The sequence below is a fragment of the Myotis nattereri genome (assembly GCF_964212035.1).
Source record: "Myotis nattereri genome assembly, chromosome: 6".
In the NCBI taxonomy this organism is placed as follows: Eukaryota; Metazoa; Chordata; class Mammalia; order Chiroptera; family Vespertilionidae; genus Myotis; species Myotis nattereri.
The window spans coordinates 79,154,483-79,176,452 of record NC_138081.1 but is presented as its reverse complement, the minus strand read 5'-3'; the positions used below and the strand labels follow the sequence as shown (position 1 = coordinate 79,176,452).

General features: G+C 36.3%; 1 protein-coding gene across 1 annotated transcript in view; it reads left to right on the top strand.

Annotated features, from left to right (window-relative positions):
* The window catches only part of ENPP1 (ectonucleotide pyrophosphatase/phosphodiesterase 1), a gene marked incomplete at its 5' end in the record, with an annotated part of 58,811 nt that extends 40,369 nt beyond the window's left edge, over positions 1 to 18,442 (top strand). The window contains 12 exons of the mRNA XM_081094776.1: positions 414 to 445; positions 1,439 to 1,566; positions 2,677 to 2,746; positions 3,655 to 3,742; positions 5,245 to 5,414; positions 6,214 to 6,265; positions 7,586 to 7,740; positions 9,263 to 9,392; positions 10,466 to 10,546; positions 11,386 to 11,518; positions 13,458 to 13,620; positions 16,847 to 18,442. Coding sequence (XP_080950902.1) covers positions 414 to 445; positions 1,439 to 1,566; positions 2,677 to 2,746; positions 3,655 to 3,742; positions 5,245 to 5,414; positions 6,214 to 6,265; positions 7,586 to 7,740; positions 9,263 to 9,392; positions 10,466 to 10,546; positions 11,386 to 11,518; positions 13,458 to 13,620; positions 16,847 to 17,017 — 1,373 coding nt within the window. The 3' untranslated portion in view covers positions 17,018 to 18,442. The remainder of the gene's footprint in view (positions 1 to 413; positions 446 to 1,438; positions 1,567 to 2,676; positions 2,747 to 3,654; positions 3,743 to 5,244; positions 5,415 to 6,213; positions 6,266 to 7,585; positions 7,741 to 9,262; positions 9,393 to 10,465; positions 10,547 to 11,385; positions 11,519 to 13,457; positions 13,621 to 16,846) is intronic.
* Between the last annotated feature and the right edge of the window lie 3,528 nt (positions 18,443 to 21,970).

The window sequence follows — 21,970 nt, the reverse complement described above, 5'->3', positions numbered from 1 at the left end:
TTCTATGGGTATATAAAACACATTCATTTTCATTTTTATTCAGTGAAATCATACTAGCTCTAGTAGATGGATGCATGAGTATTTGACTGCATGAATGGATAGATGGATGGATTAATGGGTGGGTAGACAGATGGATAGGCAGTTGGATAGATGGTCAGGTGGAAACAACTGGATGGTTAGGTGGATGTTCTGTAACTTGCCTTTTTATTTGACCGTGTGACATAATTTCATTGGCTTGGGTGGGGATTCCTAAACATCTATCTTATTTCTGTCAATGGCTAATATATAATGATTTAAATGAGCTGTTAGAAATATTGGCCTTGAATCTGACAGTCTATATGTTTGTATTATTTTTATTTCTAATTGTAGCATACTCTCAATAATTAATTTTTTTTATCTTTGTACCCCTTCAGTTAATTATGAAGGCATTGTCAGAAACCTTTCTGTGAGTATCTTTATTGTTCTATTATCTAATTACTGTTAGTTTTGTATAATATATATTTATAAAATATTCAGTATTTGTTGTTGTGATTATAGAATTAGAATTTTTGAGTAACTGGGCCAACATTTAAATGTATTGTAGATTTTAAAGATCTTTAAGGACATGTCCCAATAATTTAGGTTTGAAAGTTTTAAGAATTTGTTTATTGACATTGTTAAATTTATGTGATAGTACAAGAAAAGCATAATTGAAAACAGTAGAAGAAAAAAAACCTACAGCTGTACCACCATAAACACTGTTAGCACCACAATATATTTCTACCAGTCTTTTTTAATGCCTATTTTTTAAGTTATTGTCCTGGTGCTGAATTATCTAGACTATTTTATTTTACTTGATAGAAAATGTTCACTTTTAAAAAAAATTCCTTTAAAAATATTTTTATTGATTTCAGAGAGGAAGGGAGAGGGAGAGAGAGATAGAAGAAACATCAATGATGAGAGAATCATTGATTGGCTGCCTCTTGCACGTCCCCTACTGGGGATCCAGCCGGAAACCTGGACATGTGTCCTTGACTGGAATTGAACCCAGGACACTTCAGTTTGCAGGCTGACACTCTATCCACTGAGCCAAACTGGTGGATAAAATTTTCTCTTTTGGATAAAACTCTTACAATTGTAGTTATACAAGTGTTTGAAAATAGGATCATCAGTAGTAACTCAAATATAATCTTGTGGCACAGTCTACGTATCCTGGAACATCAATGCAGTGATTATGGTTTCATGTAAAAATAAGAATACTTAATAGCTGGGAATATTTAACTTGTACATTATACAAATAGTATGAACTCATTTATTTTTCCACATATGACTTACTGGGCATGCTGGTAAAATATTTGTGAGGAAAAATTCATATGGAGTTGGAAAGCACTTTCAAAAGAAGTTTACACTTAAGAAAATCTGCAAATAATGTTTTTGTCTTTGCCTTCTATGATTTTAGTGCCGGGAGCCAAACCAGCACTTCAAACCTTACCTAAAACAGTTCTTACCCAAGCGGTTGCATTTTGCCAAAAGTGACAGGATTGAGCCCTTGACATTCTATTTGGACCCTCAGTGGCAACTTGCATTGTAAGTTTGATAGCCTCCCAGGTAAACTTAGCCTGATCTATTAGTAATTCAATAGGAAAACTGCACAAATATGATTCTCTAGACTCTATTCTAGGGTTTCTCAACCTTGGCCTCTTGACATTTTAGATAAGATAATATTGTGGGGAGCTGTCTTGTGTATTGTGGGGTGTTTGCAAGCATTCCCAGCTTCTGCTCACTAGATGAAAAAGTTGTAACAACCCAGGTTGTCACCACACAGGCCAAAAGTCCCCGAGCAAGGGAGGATCACCTACAGCTAAGAAGCACTGCTCTGTCCACTTACTCCACAGTGATTATTTCTTGTGCTCCAGATTTGTGTTGCCACTTGCCATTGTATCTCTTCTGCACATTACAGTTATGCCTAATAATGTCTTCAAAGTCCAGCAGATAATTGGCAAAAGCTCTTTACCTTATAATGACCAATTAGCTTCATCATTATACACAGTTATTTTTTCATTCTTGTTATACTAATCTATCATTAAACCTCAGTTTATTGGTGTGTTCAGCAAATTATTTAGATCACTAATATGGTTAACATCTCAAAATTTGATCATTAACTCTCTTGATGGTTGCCAGAAAGCTAGGGTTGAGGAATCTAGTTAATAGAATTGCACTGTCTCTACTTTATGAGAGACCTGCGCTTGTAGTGTTTGGAAATATGAAAGACCAGATGGTTCTTACCCTCATGGGAGAATTAATATTTAGTGAACATCTATTATGCATCAAACATTTCTTTAGGTTAGACCATTTAATTGTTACAAACAATCTAACATGACAAAATTGAAATCAAGAGAAGATAAGTAAATTTCCAGAGTCACAGCTAATTATTATCACAATCAAGGTTCAAAGCCAGTTCTGTCTCAATGATAGTAGGTTTTTTTCCCTCTATACCATATAGCTTATAGTTGATTTGTCTACAAAATAAAAGATAAAGGTGGCTTTTAATGCTTTTCAAAGCCAAGTGATTTTACCTTTTCTTGGTTTGTTTTAAAAAATAATTACTTATTCTTTATTAATGAAAATAATGCCATGGTTATAAATTTTGCTTTGTGAATTGACTTTACATTATTAATTCATATTATGAAAAATTAGGAATCCTTCAGAAAGGAAATATTGTGGAGATGGATTTCATGGCTCTGACAACCTATTTTCAAATATGCAAGTGAGTATACCTATTATATTTTTAAAAATAATAGTTATATCTGAAGAAAAGCTTGTATATAAAGTTTTAGACTTAAAAACACTGATTATATGTCTTGAATGAGAATATTGAAAAATATACTTTCATATAGCTATTTTTCTTTGGTATTAATTAAAGTAATAGATTTTTGTTAAAATTTATATTCATATTTCATGAACATGTGACATATACCTCCTACTAAATTTCCAATAATTGTTTTACATATATTATGCTGCACTAACAATATTGCTCAACAGTAAATGAAAGACAATTTGTTAATATTTGAGAAGACATCATACTTATATTCTAAATGAAAATAATACCTTAAATTTACTTTGCACTTAAAATTTTTAAAAATATATTCACAATAGTTATCTAATTTGATCCCTGCAACACTGTGTGAGATGGGCAGGGTGAGGTATATATCCCATTTCATAGATAAAATTGGATTTCATTGTACTATTGTTCTGAATGTCAAATCAGGAATTACGGAGAAGTTAAGAAAATTATTCTAGATGCCCTTAGATTATCTGTGCAACAGGGGTTAAAAAAATTCCCACCAAGTTCATTGGCCATAGTATTTTTCCTCTTAACATAATCAGTTTATATATGTACAATGTAAATAATATAAATTCACTTTAAAAAATTTATAATTAATATTTTTCATTTACAGTTAACTTTCAATATTACAATTAGTTTCAGGTGTCACAGCATAGCTCTTACACATTTATGTAACTTACTAAGTGATTCCCCAGTAAGTCTAGTACCCAACTGGCACCATACATAGTTATTATAATATTATTGACTATACTCCCTATACTGTACTTTACATTTGACCAACTATATTCATAACTGGAATTCATAAACTGCTACTTTCCTGGTCAATCTAGGCCCTCTTTATTGGCTATGGACCTGGACTCAAGCACGGTCTTGAAGTTGATTCCTTTGAAAATATTGAAGTCTATAACTTAATGTGTGGTAAGTGAACAGGCAGCTTTCATCCCTTCTGATAGGATGATAAAAAATAAGTTACTTGATGGGCACCTTTGTGAAGATGATGATGAGGCAAGATAGACCCTCACATTTCTACCTTTTTCCTTCCTGACCCCAACTCATTGAAAAAATGTGCCCAACATACTATCTGATTACTTATCTGATTCTTCCACTAAGCTGCACATTGGTAAAGTACAATACCCAGAGTAGGGAGGTCTGTACATCCTCAGTGCTTGGTACTTTGCCAGGGCTCAATTATATGACCATTGAATCAGATCAGTGTGTGAACTGCGTCTAGCACGGCCAGTGGTGAACTTGAGGAGGCACGGTGAAGGATTAAAGAAAACAGCCAAGAGAATACAGTTGGGGCTAGGTGGATCACTGTGCCTGGATGAGGAAACAGTGGCCCTGCCTGTAAGCAGGATCTTTATTTTATAGTCAGATCACACAAAGCAAAACAAGGGCAAGATGCTTACAATATTCTTGTGAGTTTCAAATATGCTTCTTTCCTGTTGTTGCCATTCTCTGAACTCTATCAAGCTTTGTTTTGGCAGCACTTGCTGCACCTCCCGCAGCCCACATCCCTCAGCTACCTAGGACTACAAGGTCAGACTATAAGGTCAAGCTTACAACCATAGCCTTTGGCTATAATTGTGCTGGGAGGGCTTTTCCCTCCAAGCTGGCCCCAACCAGGACTGGGCCGGGGATCAAACCTATAACTGAGGCACGCTCCCTTGACCAGGAATCAAACCATAACCCTTTGATCTTCGGACTGACACTCTAAACACTGAGCAAAACCAGCCAGGGAATTCTGTGCCCAAAACAGTACTTTGTGGGTGGAATATTACATCTTAAATATTAATTCCTTTTTCTGATGATGATACTGGGCATTTACAAAACCTTAAATATGTCCTAAGTATAATTCTTTCAATGGGAGCTGATTTACATAAATGAATTACTAGATCTTAAAGCACTTAAAACAGTGCCTGGCATATAGTAAGTGCTTTATTATGTAAGTGTGTGCTATTACTATTATTAAGAGCATGAATCTTAGACTTGGACAAAGCTAGTTTTGAATCCTAGGTCTATTATCTTAGTAGCTTTGAGACATTGAGCCAAAGGCTCTGATTACTCATCTGTCAAATATAGACAATAACTTATTAAATTGTTTGGAGGATTAAGTAAGAAAAATATCTTGGTACAGTGATTGGCATATAATAAGCATTCAACATATGCTAATTATATTTATTACAAACATTAAAGTTCGTAAAAATTCATAAAGAAGTATAGCATATACCTCAGTATTTCCATAAAGACTAGCATAGTTAAAAATACTCTAAATCCCAAGAGAATTTTAGAGTTCTATTTTAGGTAAAGAATTAAGGATTCATATAAATATGGCTTTAAATAATATAAATCATAGTACAAGTCTATTTATTTGATTTTGAAACTTTTAAGTAATCTTTACCGTTCTTGGAATTATGCAGACTTACTGAATTTGACACCTGCTCCTAATAATGGAACTCATGGAAGTCTTAACCACCTTCTAAAGAATCCTGTTTACACCCCAAAGCATCCCAAAGAAGTCCGCCCCCCAGTGCAGTGCCCCTTCACAAGGACCCCTAGCAACAACCTTGGCTGCTCGTGTGATCCCTCAGTAAGTATTGCTGAGAAGTTACGCCCAGTGTGTATGTTTTCATAGCACTTTCTGCATAGCATGTGCTGTGGAAAGACTTAATGATCAAATTAAAATTTATGAGTGAGAGTAAAAATAATATTTATTTCTAATTCTAGTGACACATGCAGACCTTTTATTATTTATTTTTCCTCTACCTTATTTTTGCCTCTATTTTTATCCCTGGGTGTTGTGACTTGACTTGCAGTTTGGGGGAAGTTTAGCTGAGTCCTGTTATCCCAGCAGTGAGGTCTTGATTATAAACCAGTCACCATATTCATTTTCTAAAGTACATCCCCACCTTATTTTAAATTTAGGGGGAAAATATCTCTTTTTGGGGTACAGAATGGATATATGACACTGTTCCAGTTTTCTCCAACTATAATATATAGTTGTCATAAAAGGATGAAAGCATGTGACAGGTTATGAGCAAAATTGATGAGATCCCTAAAGATGGAAATTTGGGGAGTAGTTGAATTTGTTCTTTCTATTTTGTTTTAGGCTTTTAGAAAGACTGAGGAGTAGGGCTAAGGATTTTAAAGTAGCAATTATATTCTCATCTTTCAATTAATAGTGTGCTTGTGCTAACAATTTTGTCTTTTTTCCACTGTCATCCTTATCCCTTTATCCTCAACATAAAGAAAAAATAATTTTGACTTGTACAAGATGGTTTTAAATTGTATCTTTGTTCTACAATGGAATAATTAATCTATAGATGTTGTTTGTTACAAAATTAAAACATGTCTTTCATTCCTTAAAAATAGTATTATTAACTCTATAGATGTTTCCAGTCATGGATTTTCAGACACAGTTGAATCTGACCATGGCAGAAGGTAAGGCATGTTTATTCTTCAACTTGGAATAGGGAAGCAGGCTTTTTCTCAATAGTGTGAATCACAGAGAACTTGTTTGGTGGCAATTTTTAGGACAGCTAATAAAATAAAAGGAGTAGTGGAGGACCACCTGATATAAAGCATAGAGATTTCTTTGCTTGACAGTCTAGATGGTTAATCATAAGGAAAGAAGGGATATTTATAGTGGAAACAGTACGCAATATGTTTAGTGGAAACTGAATCACTCTTTATGAACATAGTAGAGATCTTTTGAGATTTTGAAGATTTTTTAGGTTTATAATAAATCTTCTAATTTCCACTTAAAATACATGTTAAATGTCTATCTCACTGGGTTCTTAGTTAATTACAAGAGAGTATAAATTGAATCACTTATCTAAAGTTATTTCTTCATCACCTGTGAATGAAAATTAAGACTATGCAGACATCTGATGAAATTTGTTAGTTTGACTTGGATGTTCAGTGACACTTCAATATACAGTGTCTGATACACTTGACAGAGTCTCTAATAGATTAAATTACTTGTCTCATTATTTTCCTGCTGGAATAAAAGGTGAATTCTGCACGGTTCTTTACTTGATCTTATCTGTATAAAATTCTATACATGTTCAGTTAGAGAAACCTTTGGTGATCCCAAGGTGTTAAAGTGTTGTGGTAAAGAATGACACTTTGGAATTTGGGTAGAACTGGGTTTGAATATGAGCTTAGAAACTATGTCCATGGAAACAAGTATTTACTTCCTACCAGCTGCTATTTCCTCACCTGTAAAATGGTTATATAACCTTAATTTATAGGGCTATTTAATAATTAAATTAGATGGTGTCTACAAAGAACTCTACAAAGCACATGACACTTGGGGAAAGGGCAAGAAAAACAGTCTATACTATTATTGATTCATTCAGCTTAGTCTCATAATTTCAGGTCTGCACTTTTGCTTTCCAAGTACATGCATTTTCTTTCTGGAGTACATCCTGAACAAGAAGTAATTGCAATAATGTTAAAGAATTTTAGCAATGGAATTTCTAAATTGCTGAAATTTCTAGCAGTTTTATGTTTATTGTGATATCTTTATATTACATTGCTCTTTAGAATCTTCATGAACAAAAAGTGCACTACTGAATCCCTTTTGTTTCCTTAATTGTTTATGGTGCTGCTCTTTGAATTTTTTTGTTTGTTTGTTAAAAACTATTGTTTCAGTATTTTAAGTAGGGGAAAGAATTAGATGAGTGATCATATATATTATCAGGTAATGCACTCTAAGTACATTGAAAAGGTGTTTTTGTTTTCCTCCTGCGACCCAAGAGAAGGTTATTAAGCGTGGCACTTTACCCTACGGAAGACCCAGGGTTCTCCAGAAGAGCGGCACTGTCTGTCTGCTCTACCAGCACCAGTTCGTGAGTGGTTACAGCCAAGACATCCAGATGCCCCTCTGGTCATCCTACTCCGTGAACAGAAATGCAAGTATTTGCCACCGTTTTAGTTCTGTGTGGTTACTTCAAATTATCACTAAGCAAAACATTGAGAGCATTGTTTATCACTGTTAATCTTGGCTCTGTAATTACTTCTCAAATTAGGTCACTGAACTGGGAGTCAGAAAAATTAGGTCTCAGCTCTGCCAGTAACATTGAGACTTGGAGAATATTTCTTTTTCTGTGAAACGAGGGATGTGCAGTAAATCCTCTCTGGCCTTTGGTTTAAAGACTTTACGATTTTATTTTATAATTTTATGAAATCATTTTTACAATCAGTCACAATTATTCATCTCTAAATGCATAGGTATGTGGGTACACGGATTTCCCTCAACTGCTCAACTCTTAGCAGATTCTCACTGATGGAGAAGGCTCAGTCGCCTCCCTGCATATACCATCCATCCACAGGCAGACCCCTGAACCAAACCAGGGAGAAGCTGGGGGTCCTGTTCACCCCCCAAACCAGAGGAGTCAGGCTTTGAGAGGAGTGAGGGAAAATGTCCCAGAATAAGACCACCATTCCTCCTCACTCCTGGGGCCTGTGATGGAAAGAGAAATAATCAGAGATGGGCTTTGAAAGAGAGAACAAAGGGTGGAGATGAGATTTAGATCTTACTTGAGATGGAAGTTTTAAACTAGACTGACCAGCTTTTCAGAAACTGAAAGTATCTGGCAAGCTGTGCGATGTCCTTAAAAGATAGAGAGCTTAGATGAGTTGAACTTAAAAAATAAAACTATTGTTGATATCACTGAGATAGCTAAATAAAAATATAAGGGTGTGTATATATATATATAAAATTTCTGTGTTTAAAAATATATAGTGCACACACATTCAGATATTTATGTAACATTTCTACCTTAAACTTGATTTAAAAAAATATATATATTGAAGACTATACTCAAACACAGTAAACACTTTTCACATTTTTTTTAAACTTGACTTTGTACTACATAGCATTCTACACAGTTTTGTCGGTCCCCATCCATTTATTGTTGTTTAATACCTCAACTATGGTGTTTTGGTTGTTTATTATCAGCTCTCTTATGTAATCAAAGCTGCAAAACTTCCGAGTCATCACTACTTCCGAGGTTTTCACATTACATTGCTGTGCAGCGGCTTTTTTACACTTGCCCACCCCTAAACTCTTGGTTGTGTAACTGAGTATGGAAGGTAGTCTCAAATTTCTACAAATCAGCAATTCCCTATATAAAAGTTTGAAATTGAGTAAAAAAAACAAACACCTGTTATCAGCAAAATTAGCACACCATAGTAGGAAACTATTTGCACATATATGACAAATGATTAATGTCCTTAATATTGTAAAGAGTTTGCACTTCAGATAGAAAAGAGATGAATACCATAGTAGGAAATGGAAAACTGATAAAGGACATGAACAGACAGCAAGAACTCCATAATTTTATGATGTAGTTCACCTTTAGCTACTTACAAAGTCCTCTCCTTCCTTTTACATACCTGATACCTGATGGTGCTTTTCATTTTGATCTTCAGGACAGTTTCTCTACAGAAGACTTTTCCAACTGCCTTTATGAGGATCTTCGAATTTCCCTTAGTCCTGTCCATAAATGTTCATTTTATAAAAATAATGCTAAACTGAGTTATGGGTTCCTCTCTCCGCCACGTAAGTTTCTTCTTCCCTGACCTCCTCTTCTCCCACCCTCTTTCTCTCTTCCTTTTCTTTCTTGTGGGACAATGTACATCATCATATTTACTGATTGATGAAAATTGTGAGTGAGAAATACAACTACTAGGGAGAATTTTAAAACTAGGTCTCAAATGTAAAATTTAGAAAGCTTTATTTTTGATTGAAAGGGTAGTTGACTCAGTACAGATATTGTAGGTAGGGCACTCTTCACTTTTCTGCATTTCTTCTAACCAGAATTTGAAAAATCTCAGTGAGGTCAGAAAAATGCATCTGCATTTTTTAGACGGAGATATCATTTTGTTGTTTGAAAACAAAAATCTAATTTGTCAAAGAATTAGGTAAAGGTAGAGTCTAAATGCTCTTGCTCTCTCACCAATACATAGCCCCTAGGGAGTGGCTTTTTTCTTTCTAAGTTAAATGTTCTGTTTTTAAAAGTGGCAGATTTGTATGGGAATGAGAACACATTTTGAGGCAGCCCTAAAGAGGAACAAATCAGAAGGCTCTCGGTGCTCAAATACCCTTAATAGCCAGTTCATTCCCGGGACTAACTGTCTGAAGTCAGAACCTGGCCATTGCATTATAAAAATAGACCAGGTCCCAGCTGAAAATCCATACAAAGAAGCCTTGTACAGCTTTTCCAGGCAGACATCCTGTGATGTTTTTTCTGGTAGTAGGTGTTGTTCTGAAGCCAGATATTGTGTTTTTTCTTTTCACCGTGAAAGAGTTTAAGGACAGAAGATTGTCAACACAATATGCTTTAGTTGAAATAAGACAAATAAGGTAAAGTAGGAAAATGTTTAATTTGGGGCCCTTCTTATTAAAGTTTTTGTAAAGTTTTTTTCTTTGAAGAAGAACATATCTGAATATTTTATTTTGTTGAGGGACTTGACCAAATGCATTGAATTTCTCCCTTGAACCAGTACCTGAGAAAGTTTTACAGGTTTGGGATAATACTCAGCTTATTTTTTTAAATGCACCCTATGAGAAAGTATAATTTCCAATGTTATTCGTGAAGAATGAAATTGTTGTTCTTTTTATTCTCTTTGTAGAGCTAAACAAAGGTTCAAATAAAATATATTCTGAAGCATTGCTTACCACTAACATAGTACCAATGTACCCAAGTTTTCAAGGTAAAAATTTTTAACTCTACATTTCATAATTTCAATGGATTTCTGTGTTTATATATAATAGCTATAATTTATGTGATAAGACCTGCTCTAAATGAAATCACTGAATATCAAATACATTCTTATTGGTTTGTTTGATATTGAGAATTCCAGTATACAAAAAATTTTACCAGTATTAGAATTATGGTATATCCCAATATAATTATTCTGCTCTCTCCTTAAATGTTTATAAACGTTTTTGGCGATAAAAAGTATATAATGTTTTTTTCTAAGTTACCAAGCTAACATTGTCTATTAACTTTCAGTCTGTGTTACTATTTGGAAGTTCCTGATAATTTTTTTTAAAATCTTGAAATGAATAGATTTTATATCGTGATTGATTACTGCAGCATTTGACTCTTACAAGAATAATGTACTTCAAGTGACATAGGGAATTCAAAATATAGAGCATACAAATAGATTTTTATTCTAGTTTACATCTAGAATACTTGTGAATATTTCAAAGGGAATATTCAGATATTGAGAATAAATCTGAATGACCTGTCTTGTTCCTGTTGGTCATTTCTTTTTAATGCTTAGTGATGGCATGTGACCACAAGTTCATGATGCTGCCCAGGTCCAGGGGAGGCAGAAACAGAGATGAATATAACATTTGTGTATCAGTCTTTCCCAAAGGCCAAAGGTGAAGAGTGAATTTTTGGCCTCACACTAAGATTGGAGCCAAGCTTGACTTTTATCTCTAATTATTACAAATGCTAGTTTTGAATCATGGTGTTGGATTTACTTTACATGACAGCACAGCTCCTTGTTTTTTTGAAACTGCGCTGTCCTTCTTATTTCAGCAATATGGCGCTACTTTCACGGCACCCTACTGCCACGGTATGCTGAAGAAAGAAACGGCGTCAATGTTGTCAGTGGCCCTGTGTTTGACTCTGACTACGATGGACATTATGATGCCTCAGAGACTCTGAAACAGTAAGAACATATTTCATTAACTGAACAACAGCTATCGAGTGGAATTACCTTCTGGATGAGTCAGCAGAACTTTTACGATTCAGATTTATGTTCGTGACATGTCTGATTACACTGACAGCCCTTGAAATATCTGATTAGTTTTACTGTTTGCTCAGTGTTCAGTAAAACATTTAAAAAATATTTTTACTGATTTCAGAGAGGAAAGGAGAGAGAGAGATAGAAACATCAATGACGAGAGAGAATCATTGATTGGCTGCCTCCTGCACTCCCTGTACTGGGAATCGAGCCCGAAACCTGGGCATGTTCCCTGACCCAGAATCAAATCTTGATTTCCTGGTTCACATGCTGATGCTCAACCACTGAGTCACGTTGGCTCTGGGCAGTGAAACATTTTTTAGCTGGAAGAAGCAGTGTTCCTCCACCACTTAGCTCAGATGGGTAATTCTTGAGCTCAGATTCAATACTAAGAAGAGAACATCAGTGTTTAAAATCTCTATGTGTAGCTGGGATATTATCTTAATTAACATACTTCCAGTTAGAAGATAAAGAACCATATGGGGCAGAGGCATCCTGAGTCTAGGAATCACCAGGGTAATAAAGCTGTAGGCCGGGGTGGATGTCATAACTTTTACCCAACTCTGGCTGGAGGGGAATGGTAGAGTGATCACGCTGAGGAAACATCAGTGGGGCTGTTTCTATAGAGGAGAGGTGGAGAACATTTTAGCGATGGGTTGATCTTTATTAAAACAGTAATTCAAAGATTTTTTGGAGTAATTTTGCTATTAAGGCTCTGAGAAAAAGGGACTAAACACTCTGCTGAGATTGAGGTTCTTTCTGAGAATGTCTCTCGCAGGCTGATTTAGGGATTACTGTTTACACACTTACTAATTTATGAAATCACAATTTCTTACTAATATCCCTTGAGGCATCAAGGTCCCCTGTAACTGCCTCATAAGTCACAGCAATAAAATGGGTAAAGATAACAATTTCATACCTTTTCCATTCACAGCTTTAACCAGAGCTCTCTGGTTTATTTATTTATTTATTTAATATCTTTTTATTGATTTCAGAGAGGAAGGGAGAGGGAGAGAGCGATAGAAACATCAATGATGAGAGAGAATCATTGATTGGCTGCCTCCTGCATGTCCCCTACTGGGGATTGAGCCTGCAACCTAGGCATGTGCCCTAAATGGGAATTGAACGGTGACCTCCTAGGTCATGGTCGAAGCTCAACCACTGACCCACGCCAGTCGGGCCAGGGCTCTCTGGTTTAATGCGTTTTATATATTATGGTTCTACATAAGATTGTATTTGAAAACAATGATACCACTACCTTAAATTTTGAAAGATGCTGAAAAAACAAAACTAACCTAGCTTTCAGACCAAAGGAAACAGAATTAAGATGAGGCAAAGGTGTTACTTGGGATATCTTTAAGAATATGCTGCAATGAAAAAATAGAAAGGTATTGGTACAGAAAAGAAAATCCAGTTAAAACAGAATTCACAGCAACATGGCTTCTCTGTAGGAGCCAGAATTTAAAAATCTCAACCCAGTTCTCTCTCTGTCCACTGTCTGTCCACAACTACACAGAGTTTAAAAGACTATTGCTTTAGTATCTTAGTTGTAGGTATTAAAAAAATATTTATGTCTCAATTCCAGTGTGTTACAGTAGAATTTTTAACATTCCAAATTCAATAAATTTCTATAGAAAATAAAAATTATTTGGGTTGAGTTTATCTGACTGTCTTCTAGTTCTCACTCTCTCAACCTGGCAGAATAGGTTGAAGTGTTATGATGACTCACTTCTTATAATATACTTACTTATTTGACTAAATTTGATTTTTAGAAATATTGTATGAAAAAAATGCTTTACTGAAATATTCGTTACAAGGAAGATCATTATTTCTTTCTTAAAGTGAATATTGTCTTGTTTTACAGAAACAGCAGACTCATCCGTAATCAAGAAGTTCTGATTCCAACCCACTTCTTCATTGTGCTAACAAGTTGTAAAAATACATCCCAGACTCCCTCACAGTGTGAAAATTTAGATACATTAGCTTTCATTTTGCCTCACAGGACTGATAACAGTGAGAGCTGTGTGGTAAGTAGCCTTTGTTAATTTACTTAAAACATTGAAAATATATCCGTGTGTGTCTTATATCTAACATTATTGTGGGAGAGAACATAACTTGAATATACTTTGAAATTATAGGATGATTTTAAATTTGATCCTATAAACAGACATATCTTCAGAGGGACCTGGTTAGACAACATTTCAAATTAATTTTCTATATATCACTTTATTATAAAAATCATGTTTGTTCCTAATTATCTTCTCTTATTCTGTTATCATTCGAATGTTTAGAAATAATTGTTTTATGTTCTTTTATTTGCTCAGAATTTAAAAAATATAAACTGTAGTCTTTGAGCATCAAGATTGCATTAAAATTTTAGCAATTTTGAAGTTTTTCCTTATGGTGAGTCAAAATGTTTTTTTTTCAGAGTACTTCTAAGATATCCTAGTTGGTTTTTTCTTTTCTTTCTTTTTTTCTTCTTTTTTTTTTCCATTGAAGTTATACAAAGTAAGTCTAGACCTAAATTGGAAAATATATTTGGCTTTTCTACCAGTCTCACTGGATTGGTTTTGACATGTAGAGTCCTATGGTCAAAAGGATCTCAAGGCCCAGTCTGAGCTTGGCTGGAGAGAGTGCTGTGTCACTCATTCATTTACCCCTTTCACTCATTCTTTTAAGCCTTCTTTGATCCAGTTATTCTTTCCTTTAATAAGTATTTGTTCCCAGGTACTCTGGGAACTGAGGACATAGCAGTGAACAAAACAGACAGTGCTCTGTGGTGGGCCCATGAGTAGAGAACAGTGGCCCATTTGCCATCCCTGACCTAGTGGTCTTTCTCTATATCATTCATTAAAATGAATGAGGATATGTCTCGCTTTAATTGTTTCTCTGATAAACTTTCAGAACCAATTGACCAGTCCTTTTAGAACACATTTCTCATTAAGTTATCTTTTCCCCTTATTCTTCAGAATTAAGTACAGAATAATAAGATGCTAGCTATTTGGATGTATGTTGGGCATCTAACTCTGCTAACTGGTCAGTGTTATGGCTGCTGTTGGACACATACCAAATATTTCCTTGTTCATTGCTTTCTCTTCCTTGAGAGATTAAATAGTCATTAAAGATATCAGTTAGTATTGTGTTCTGCAACAAATAACAGAGAACCTAGTTATAGTGACTGAGCAAATACAAGGTTCCTCATATTATAGAAAGTCCAGCCGAAACCGGTTTGGCTCAGTGGATAGAGCGTCGGCCTGCGGACTGAAAGGTCCCAGGTTCGATTCCGGTTAAGGGCATGTACCTGGGTTGCGGGCACACCCCCAGTGGGGGGTGTGCAGGAGGCAGCTGATCGACGTTTCTCTCTCATCGATGTTTCTAACTATCTCTCTCCCTTTCTCTCTGTAAAAAATCAATAAAATATATATTTAAAAAAAAAAAAGAAAGTCCAGAGGTGGACAGTCTTGGGACAGTGCACTGATCAGCTGCACCATTAGGAACTCAGACCTTCCTGTCTTTCTGTGCCACTGTTCTTAGCATGTGGCCCATGTGGGCTAAAGATGGTTTCTACTTCTCTAGATGTTGTGTCTGAATGCTGGACCCTACACCAAAAAAAAAAAAAATAAAAAAAAAAATCATCAACAGATTTATACTTACATCACATTGACCAAAATAATGTTAAATGCCATGAGTTAGGTGTTGAGTTCCTTTTCCATCTCTACTTTTCCAAAAGTTATTGTACCGATATCTTAAATATAAACAAGTAGTGACTAAGGATTGGCTGGATATTGGCCTAGCAGAACAGATGCCTTATGTGTACTTTTTATATATTCCTGTAAACATTGGAACAGATGGAAAATACCTACTGGCCAAGTAGTCTACTGAGTCAGGGCTGTTACCTTGAGAGCCAGAAGGAAGACATTTGCAGAGAAGCAGGCTGAGCAGTATTAAGTAGTGGATGATTGGAGGCTAATGAGAAAATGGAAATTATTAGCCTATTTCCCTTTTATGTGAAAAGTCTATATTTATCATCTATTATAATAAAAGCATAATATGCTAATTAGACCAGACAGCCAAATGATCTTCCAGACATTATTCTGGATGTCCTTTTGGACAAAGCCGTGGTGGCGGTGGCCGAGGCAGAGGCAGTTAGGGGTGATCAGGCAGGCATGCAGAGTGGTTAGGGGCAATCAGGCAGGAAGGGGCGTAGTTACGGGTGATCAGGCAGGCAGGTGAGTGGTTAGGGGCGATCAGGCAGGCAGGAAGATTGTTAGGGGCAATCAGGCAGGCAGACAGGCAAGCAGTTAGAAGCCAGCGGTCCCAGATTGTGAGAGGGTCCAGGCTGGACTGAGGGACACCCCCCCCCCCAGTGCAAGAATTTCATGCACCAGACCTCTAGTTTTCAATAATAATGTCCTAAGGGTATGTGAACCTTAATGAGGGATGGCTTTAAAGTACACTCATAACCCACCAATCCATGGATACTTTGTTCATCTGACCTTCTCTAGGAGCTTTTTTCAGAAAGATTTACATTAATACATAGATGTGCAATTGCCACCTCTATTACCTGCTTCAGCTACCAGCTCTGCCTGCTTCCATGTGCCAGAGCAGAGCATATGTCTTTAATTCTTTACTGATCTCATATTAGCTGAGACTTTACTACCTCACCAGAAACGATTATGTTTTACCACTTCCTTCAACCTTTTCTTCATTGCAAATATGTACATAACTGATTCTGATAAGAACTAGTGTTTGTATTGTGCATTTGCACACATCATTGCATTGGATCCTCAAAACAACCCTGTAAGAAAGGTGCAAGGGAAGAGAATCAGGATTCAGATGTTAAATAACTTGCCTTAGTTTACCTGATAAGGTGATGGTAGAACCAAAATTTGAATCCAAGTTTCTTTATGCTAATTCCCACCTTCTCTCTACCATCCCATGTTGCTTCTGTTTTCCAACATTTTTTAACCCTACACCATTGAAATTCCTTGCACCAATGCAATAAATGAGCATCTAATCCAAGTATACTTGTCTTTTCCAAAAATTGATACATCTGATTAAACAAACATGCATCGTATATATAAAATGGTAAATTACTCAAGAGCAGGGAGTATGTCTAACAAATCTTGTGGCATCTGCTATTTGGGAGCCAAAGTGTCAAAGCTGATTACAATGGGGGACATGGAAGGCTGGTAGGGAAAGTGAGCTAACTGTTTTCCAGTGACTTTTCTTCTTTATTTTCTACCCTCACAGCACGGGAAGCATGAATCCTCATGGGTGGAAGAGTTGTTGAAATTACACAGAGCTCGGATCACAGATGTTGAACACATCACTGGACTCAGCTTCTATCAAGAAAGAAAAGAGCCAATTTCAGACCTTTTAAAGTTGAAAACACAGTTGCTAAATTTTAACCAAGAAGACTGATACATATTTTTTTATTCCAAAGACAGACCATAAATTTTTTTGAAAGAACCTTCTGTTTGACACAGTCCTCTGTTCACACGATTGCATTGTTTGGAAACTGTTGACCACAGTTAGAGCTGGGACTCCTCTGTGATACGACCATCTCAGGGAAACGCGTGGCCTCGGCATAGCAGTAGGAAAGTGTTCCTGTTAGATCGCACATGTTTGAATGTGTAACAGTTCAAATTTGGGAATAAAGACAGACCCAACCTAAAACTGCTCTGCTACTTCTCTTAAAGGCAGAAGTAGCCTGTGAACATTGTCTGGATACCAGATATTCGACTCTTATTATCATGAATAAACTTTTATGGAGCTGGCAACAGCAGGAGTATGAATAGGATTGGACTAATCCATGTTACATTCGTATCTTCACAAGAATTTAAAAACGATTCTTGATGTTTTTTTAAAAAGTGATTTTGAAATTTCATTTATTTTAGTTTTAATAAAAAAATTAATGGAAACAAAATTTTTCTGAGGTTCTCAAAAGGCAAAATATGTAATACTCTGTTGTTGTTGTTTTTAATTATGATTGGGCTCCTCCAGGTTAAAAGGCTTTAACAAGTTAAACTTTGAGGAAGATCTGTGAATTGAGTACGTCAATCTCTATAAATTTTTCTCTATATTTGTACTGAAAAAGAAAAATATTCCCATCCTGCTCACTGGTTATTCCCATCCTGCTTACTGGTTATTCCCATCCTGCTCACTGGTTATAGGTTGAACACTGCTCTAAAAGTGATGTGTTTAGACCGTTAAAAATGTCTTCTCCTGGTGAAATTTCAGAGAACCTGTCAGCACATGCAAGGTGGCATTTGTCATCGAGATGGTAGGAATGTTTTCCTCTGTACATAAAAATGACTCCACCAACAGCAGAGCTATACTGCACTGAGCTGTTTATTTGAAGTTCCATAGATTTGAAGAGAACATGGTACCATCACTTCCTATCTCCGTGGTGGTCACAATAAATGAACTTGATTTATTCACTGCATAGACTACATCCTTTAGTGCCAACCTGTGAACTTTCGAAGGCTACATTCACTTTTAGGTTCCCTGAGTTTACTTTAGGTGTTCTATTAGTGCACCAAAGATTTGTATTTGTCCTTCAGATGATATTTATTCTTCAACAGCTTCAGGGCCACAGAGGCCTTTAGATAATACAATTTGTATCTGAAAATTATTTAATAATTTAGAAAGTTTCATGAGTTTTTGTTTTAACCCCACAGATCTCTGATGCTCAGTACATTATTTTTTATTTAAAAAAATGTTTTATTTTTTTTTTCTATTGTTCAAATTGGGTAATTTTTATTGTTCTATCTTTAAGTTCATTGATTCTTTTCTCTGTCTAATCCATTATGCTGTTGAGCTCATCTTTTAAAAATATATTTCAGTTATATTATTATTACTTCTAAAATTTTTATTTGGTTCTTCTTTGTATCTTTTATTTCTTTGCTGAGACTTTGTATTTTTTCATTTGTTTCAAGAATGTTTGTAATTGCTCATTGAAGCATTTTTATAAAGGCTGCTATGAAATCCTTGTCAGATAATCCTGACATCTCTGTCACCTTTATGTTGGCATCTATTGTCTTTTTTTTCATTCAAAAAGGTTGTCCTGTTTTTCAGTGCAATATTGATTTTCAATTGAAATCTGGATATTTTAGGTATTATGTTATATGACTATGGACTTTCTCTAAACTTTCTGTTTTAGCTGAGTTTCTCTAATACCCTAGCAGGGGAATTGGGGTCACTGCCTCATTATTGATAGGTGTGCTCCCTCTTCAGTTTCCATTGATACTTGGGGTGAGTGGGTACCCTTGTTGCTACTGGACATGGTGGGACTTAAGCTCCCCACTTGACCTCCATTGATGCCTCCCTGGCTGGGATGTGCAGGGTGCCCTGTACTGCCCCCATGTGGTCTCCACTGACACTGTGGGCTGGGTTAGCAGCGGAGGCTTTATTACCACCAGGTGGGAAGGAAATCACCAGTTCCCTACTCAGTCTCCTCTATCGTGACCATGCAGGAGAGTTGGGGCACCTGTTCGCAGCCTGAGAGGGGTGGAAATGTAGGCTCCCCATTCTGTCTTTGCTGGCCTGAGTGGGGTCAGGACCTTTTCTGTGGTGTTCGGCTGAAATGGGAGCAGTTATTGTTTTTTCTCTTGCTAGGCTACTCTTCTTTTGCTCCTTTGGTTAGAGAGAGAGCATGGCCTATTTTTAGGGCATCTTTTTGTCTGTACTCAGCTTTTCCAGGTTGCTGACTTCGTCACTTCCATGTCTGGAATATATGAGCTAACAAGAAAACTCAGAAACTCATCACAGTTTTGTCCCTTGAGTCGCGAGTACTCTGTCTTCTCTGCCTTTCAGAATCTTCCTGTTTTATATATAATAACCAAGCTTTTTATCTATACTTAGCAGAAGGATATCTACTTCTTCATAGAAGTGTCTCATTGATCTTTATTCTTCGAAATACATGCAGGCTCATGATTTCTTCTACGTGAAACATCTTAGCCGATCTTAATGAAATGGACAGATGTCTCTCACCTTTGCTAGACAGCAGAATCCAAAGAAAAGTTACAATCCTTAGCATCGTGGAGAGAGAGAAGAGGCAGCAAAAGTGTAAATGACGCCTAAAAAGTGGTAAATGTTATTATGGAGCCAGGGGAGAGGTGCCGGGGAGCACAAAGGAAGCACTAGGTGCTGCTTGGCAGTATCAGGGGGGCTTCCCAGAGGTGGTGACATTGGTGCTGGGACTTGAAGGATGAACTGAAGCTTTTCGGGTGAATGGATGAAAAATAGACATTGTAGCCTCCCTTGGATGGATATATTTTTGCCATTTTCCCATTTACTGCTATTGCTAGTATTTTTTACAAGTATCACTGTGACCAACTTATAGAACTATTTTATTTTTCTTGCTTTGTTATAATAATCTCCTGTTCGTAAAGGAAATGTCAGACTATAAATTCTGCGCTGACTCATTAAAGGAAACAGCATCCATATCTTTTTCTACTTAGCTTCCCCACCCCCCAGTTGCTCTTATACAGTATTCCTTTTTTTCTTGTGTCTCTTGAAAGAGACCCCTCCTTTCACTATTTCATCAATTTAAAGCAGGTAACTAGTTACCGCTTTCCCAGTTTGAATGGTGAATTCATATGACCATATATGGAAACACTCCTACTTCAATAAAGGCTATTCTTTGCTTCTCAAATGCTAAGCAAAAATTTTATTCCTAATTTTACTGCCATGCCTCTGGTCAGTATTTCTTAAAACGAGGTGACTTCTATATAAAATTGTATAGCTAGTCAACTTATACAGAGCAGGCAAACAACCAGGTGGAACTTAAAAATATGTTAAAATATCAGAGGAAAGAGGGCAGATCTTAGGGGAAGAAGTGGAATGTTCAGGGTCCAGTGGGGTAAGTAGATAAGAGGGCTGTTAGGCCAGTTGGCTTGGTCCTGTTTAAGGAGACAAGACAGACAGGGAAGGAGCTGAACCACCTCCTACAGGAGAGGCTCTTACCCTCTTGGACATCTTAGTCTCATTTGTTACAATAACTGTCCTGCCCTGTCCTGTGGGTACATGCTTATCTATAACAGAAAATGGCATTTGAACTTTGAAACTAAATATGATTACACTTTATGCTGAAGCCTATCACAGGAATTGGTGGGTGGGCACTTTCATAAGCATTAAGTAAAATTTTATGGCTACAGTCTAAGGACATTCTCCCTGGATTTTTGGCCAGTCCATATTGTAGGATAGAAAAAATAATCTACAGAATATAAGAGTCTCTAAGCTAAGAAATGTGGATGTACCAATAAAAGTTGTATATACAGAAGCTTGGCTGCTTTCCTGTGTGGAGTGTGTGTGTGTGTGTGTGTGTGTGTGTGTGTTTAGAGGGTGGGGGCAGGGCATGGGTGGTGGTGTTTATCCAGGGCAAGGGTTGTAGACAATAAACCACATCTATATTGTTGGAAGGAGAAAAAAAGATCCAAAGTTCACTCTAGCACACAGAGTAAACATCCTTTTCTGATCTGTGACCTATATTCTTGTTTTGGGTATTTTAGTTACATTTAATCATACTTCCAGGTAAAAGCAAGCAACAGGCATATATAAATATCCTTCCAGTATTTAGAATGGTTTGGAACCAGAGGGAAAGTTTCCAATTTGTGACTTCCATAGATTTTTTTCAACATGAAATTTTTGCATCTATTCTCTCCATTGTACATAAATAGTGATTGGAGAAAAAATAAAGATGTTTACTAGAAATCATATGCATACCAGAAACCATAGATGCATAAAGTATGTTTTAGCCTACTAGAAATAAAAATAATCTCTGGAATAGGTTGTGTATCTATGGGATGCCCAAACGAAACAACAACATAAAAAAAGTCCCATTCCGCCAGAGGAGATTTTATTTTATTTTAAATATATTTTTATTGCTTTCAGAGAGGAAGGGAGAGAGAGAGGGAGAGAAAGAAACATCAATGATGAGGTTCATTGAGTGGCTGCCTCCTGCACACCCCCCATCAGGGACCTACCCCGCAACCCAGGCATGTGCCCTTGATCAGAATGGAACCTGGGACCCTTTAGTCCACAGGTGAGCCAAACTGGCTAGGGCCATCGGAGGCTATTTTAAATTTAAGTTCATATGTTCTCATTGTGGATGGAAAGGGGTATATACAAGTTTGGTGACCAAAAATAATCTTACACAATGATCTGATCATAACCTTGTATTGGGCAGGTAATGGTGGATAGTCACACCTCGGGCATATAACTTGTATAGTAAATGTTTTTTAAGCAAGCCCTTTTCATTTTCCTTCTGCTTATGGGTTAACACTTTTAAATGCCAGAAGCAGTCCTCTTTTCCACCCTCAAAAGAAGACATAATCTTGTTAACTTCTTTAGTGAAACATTTTAAACTAGCCC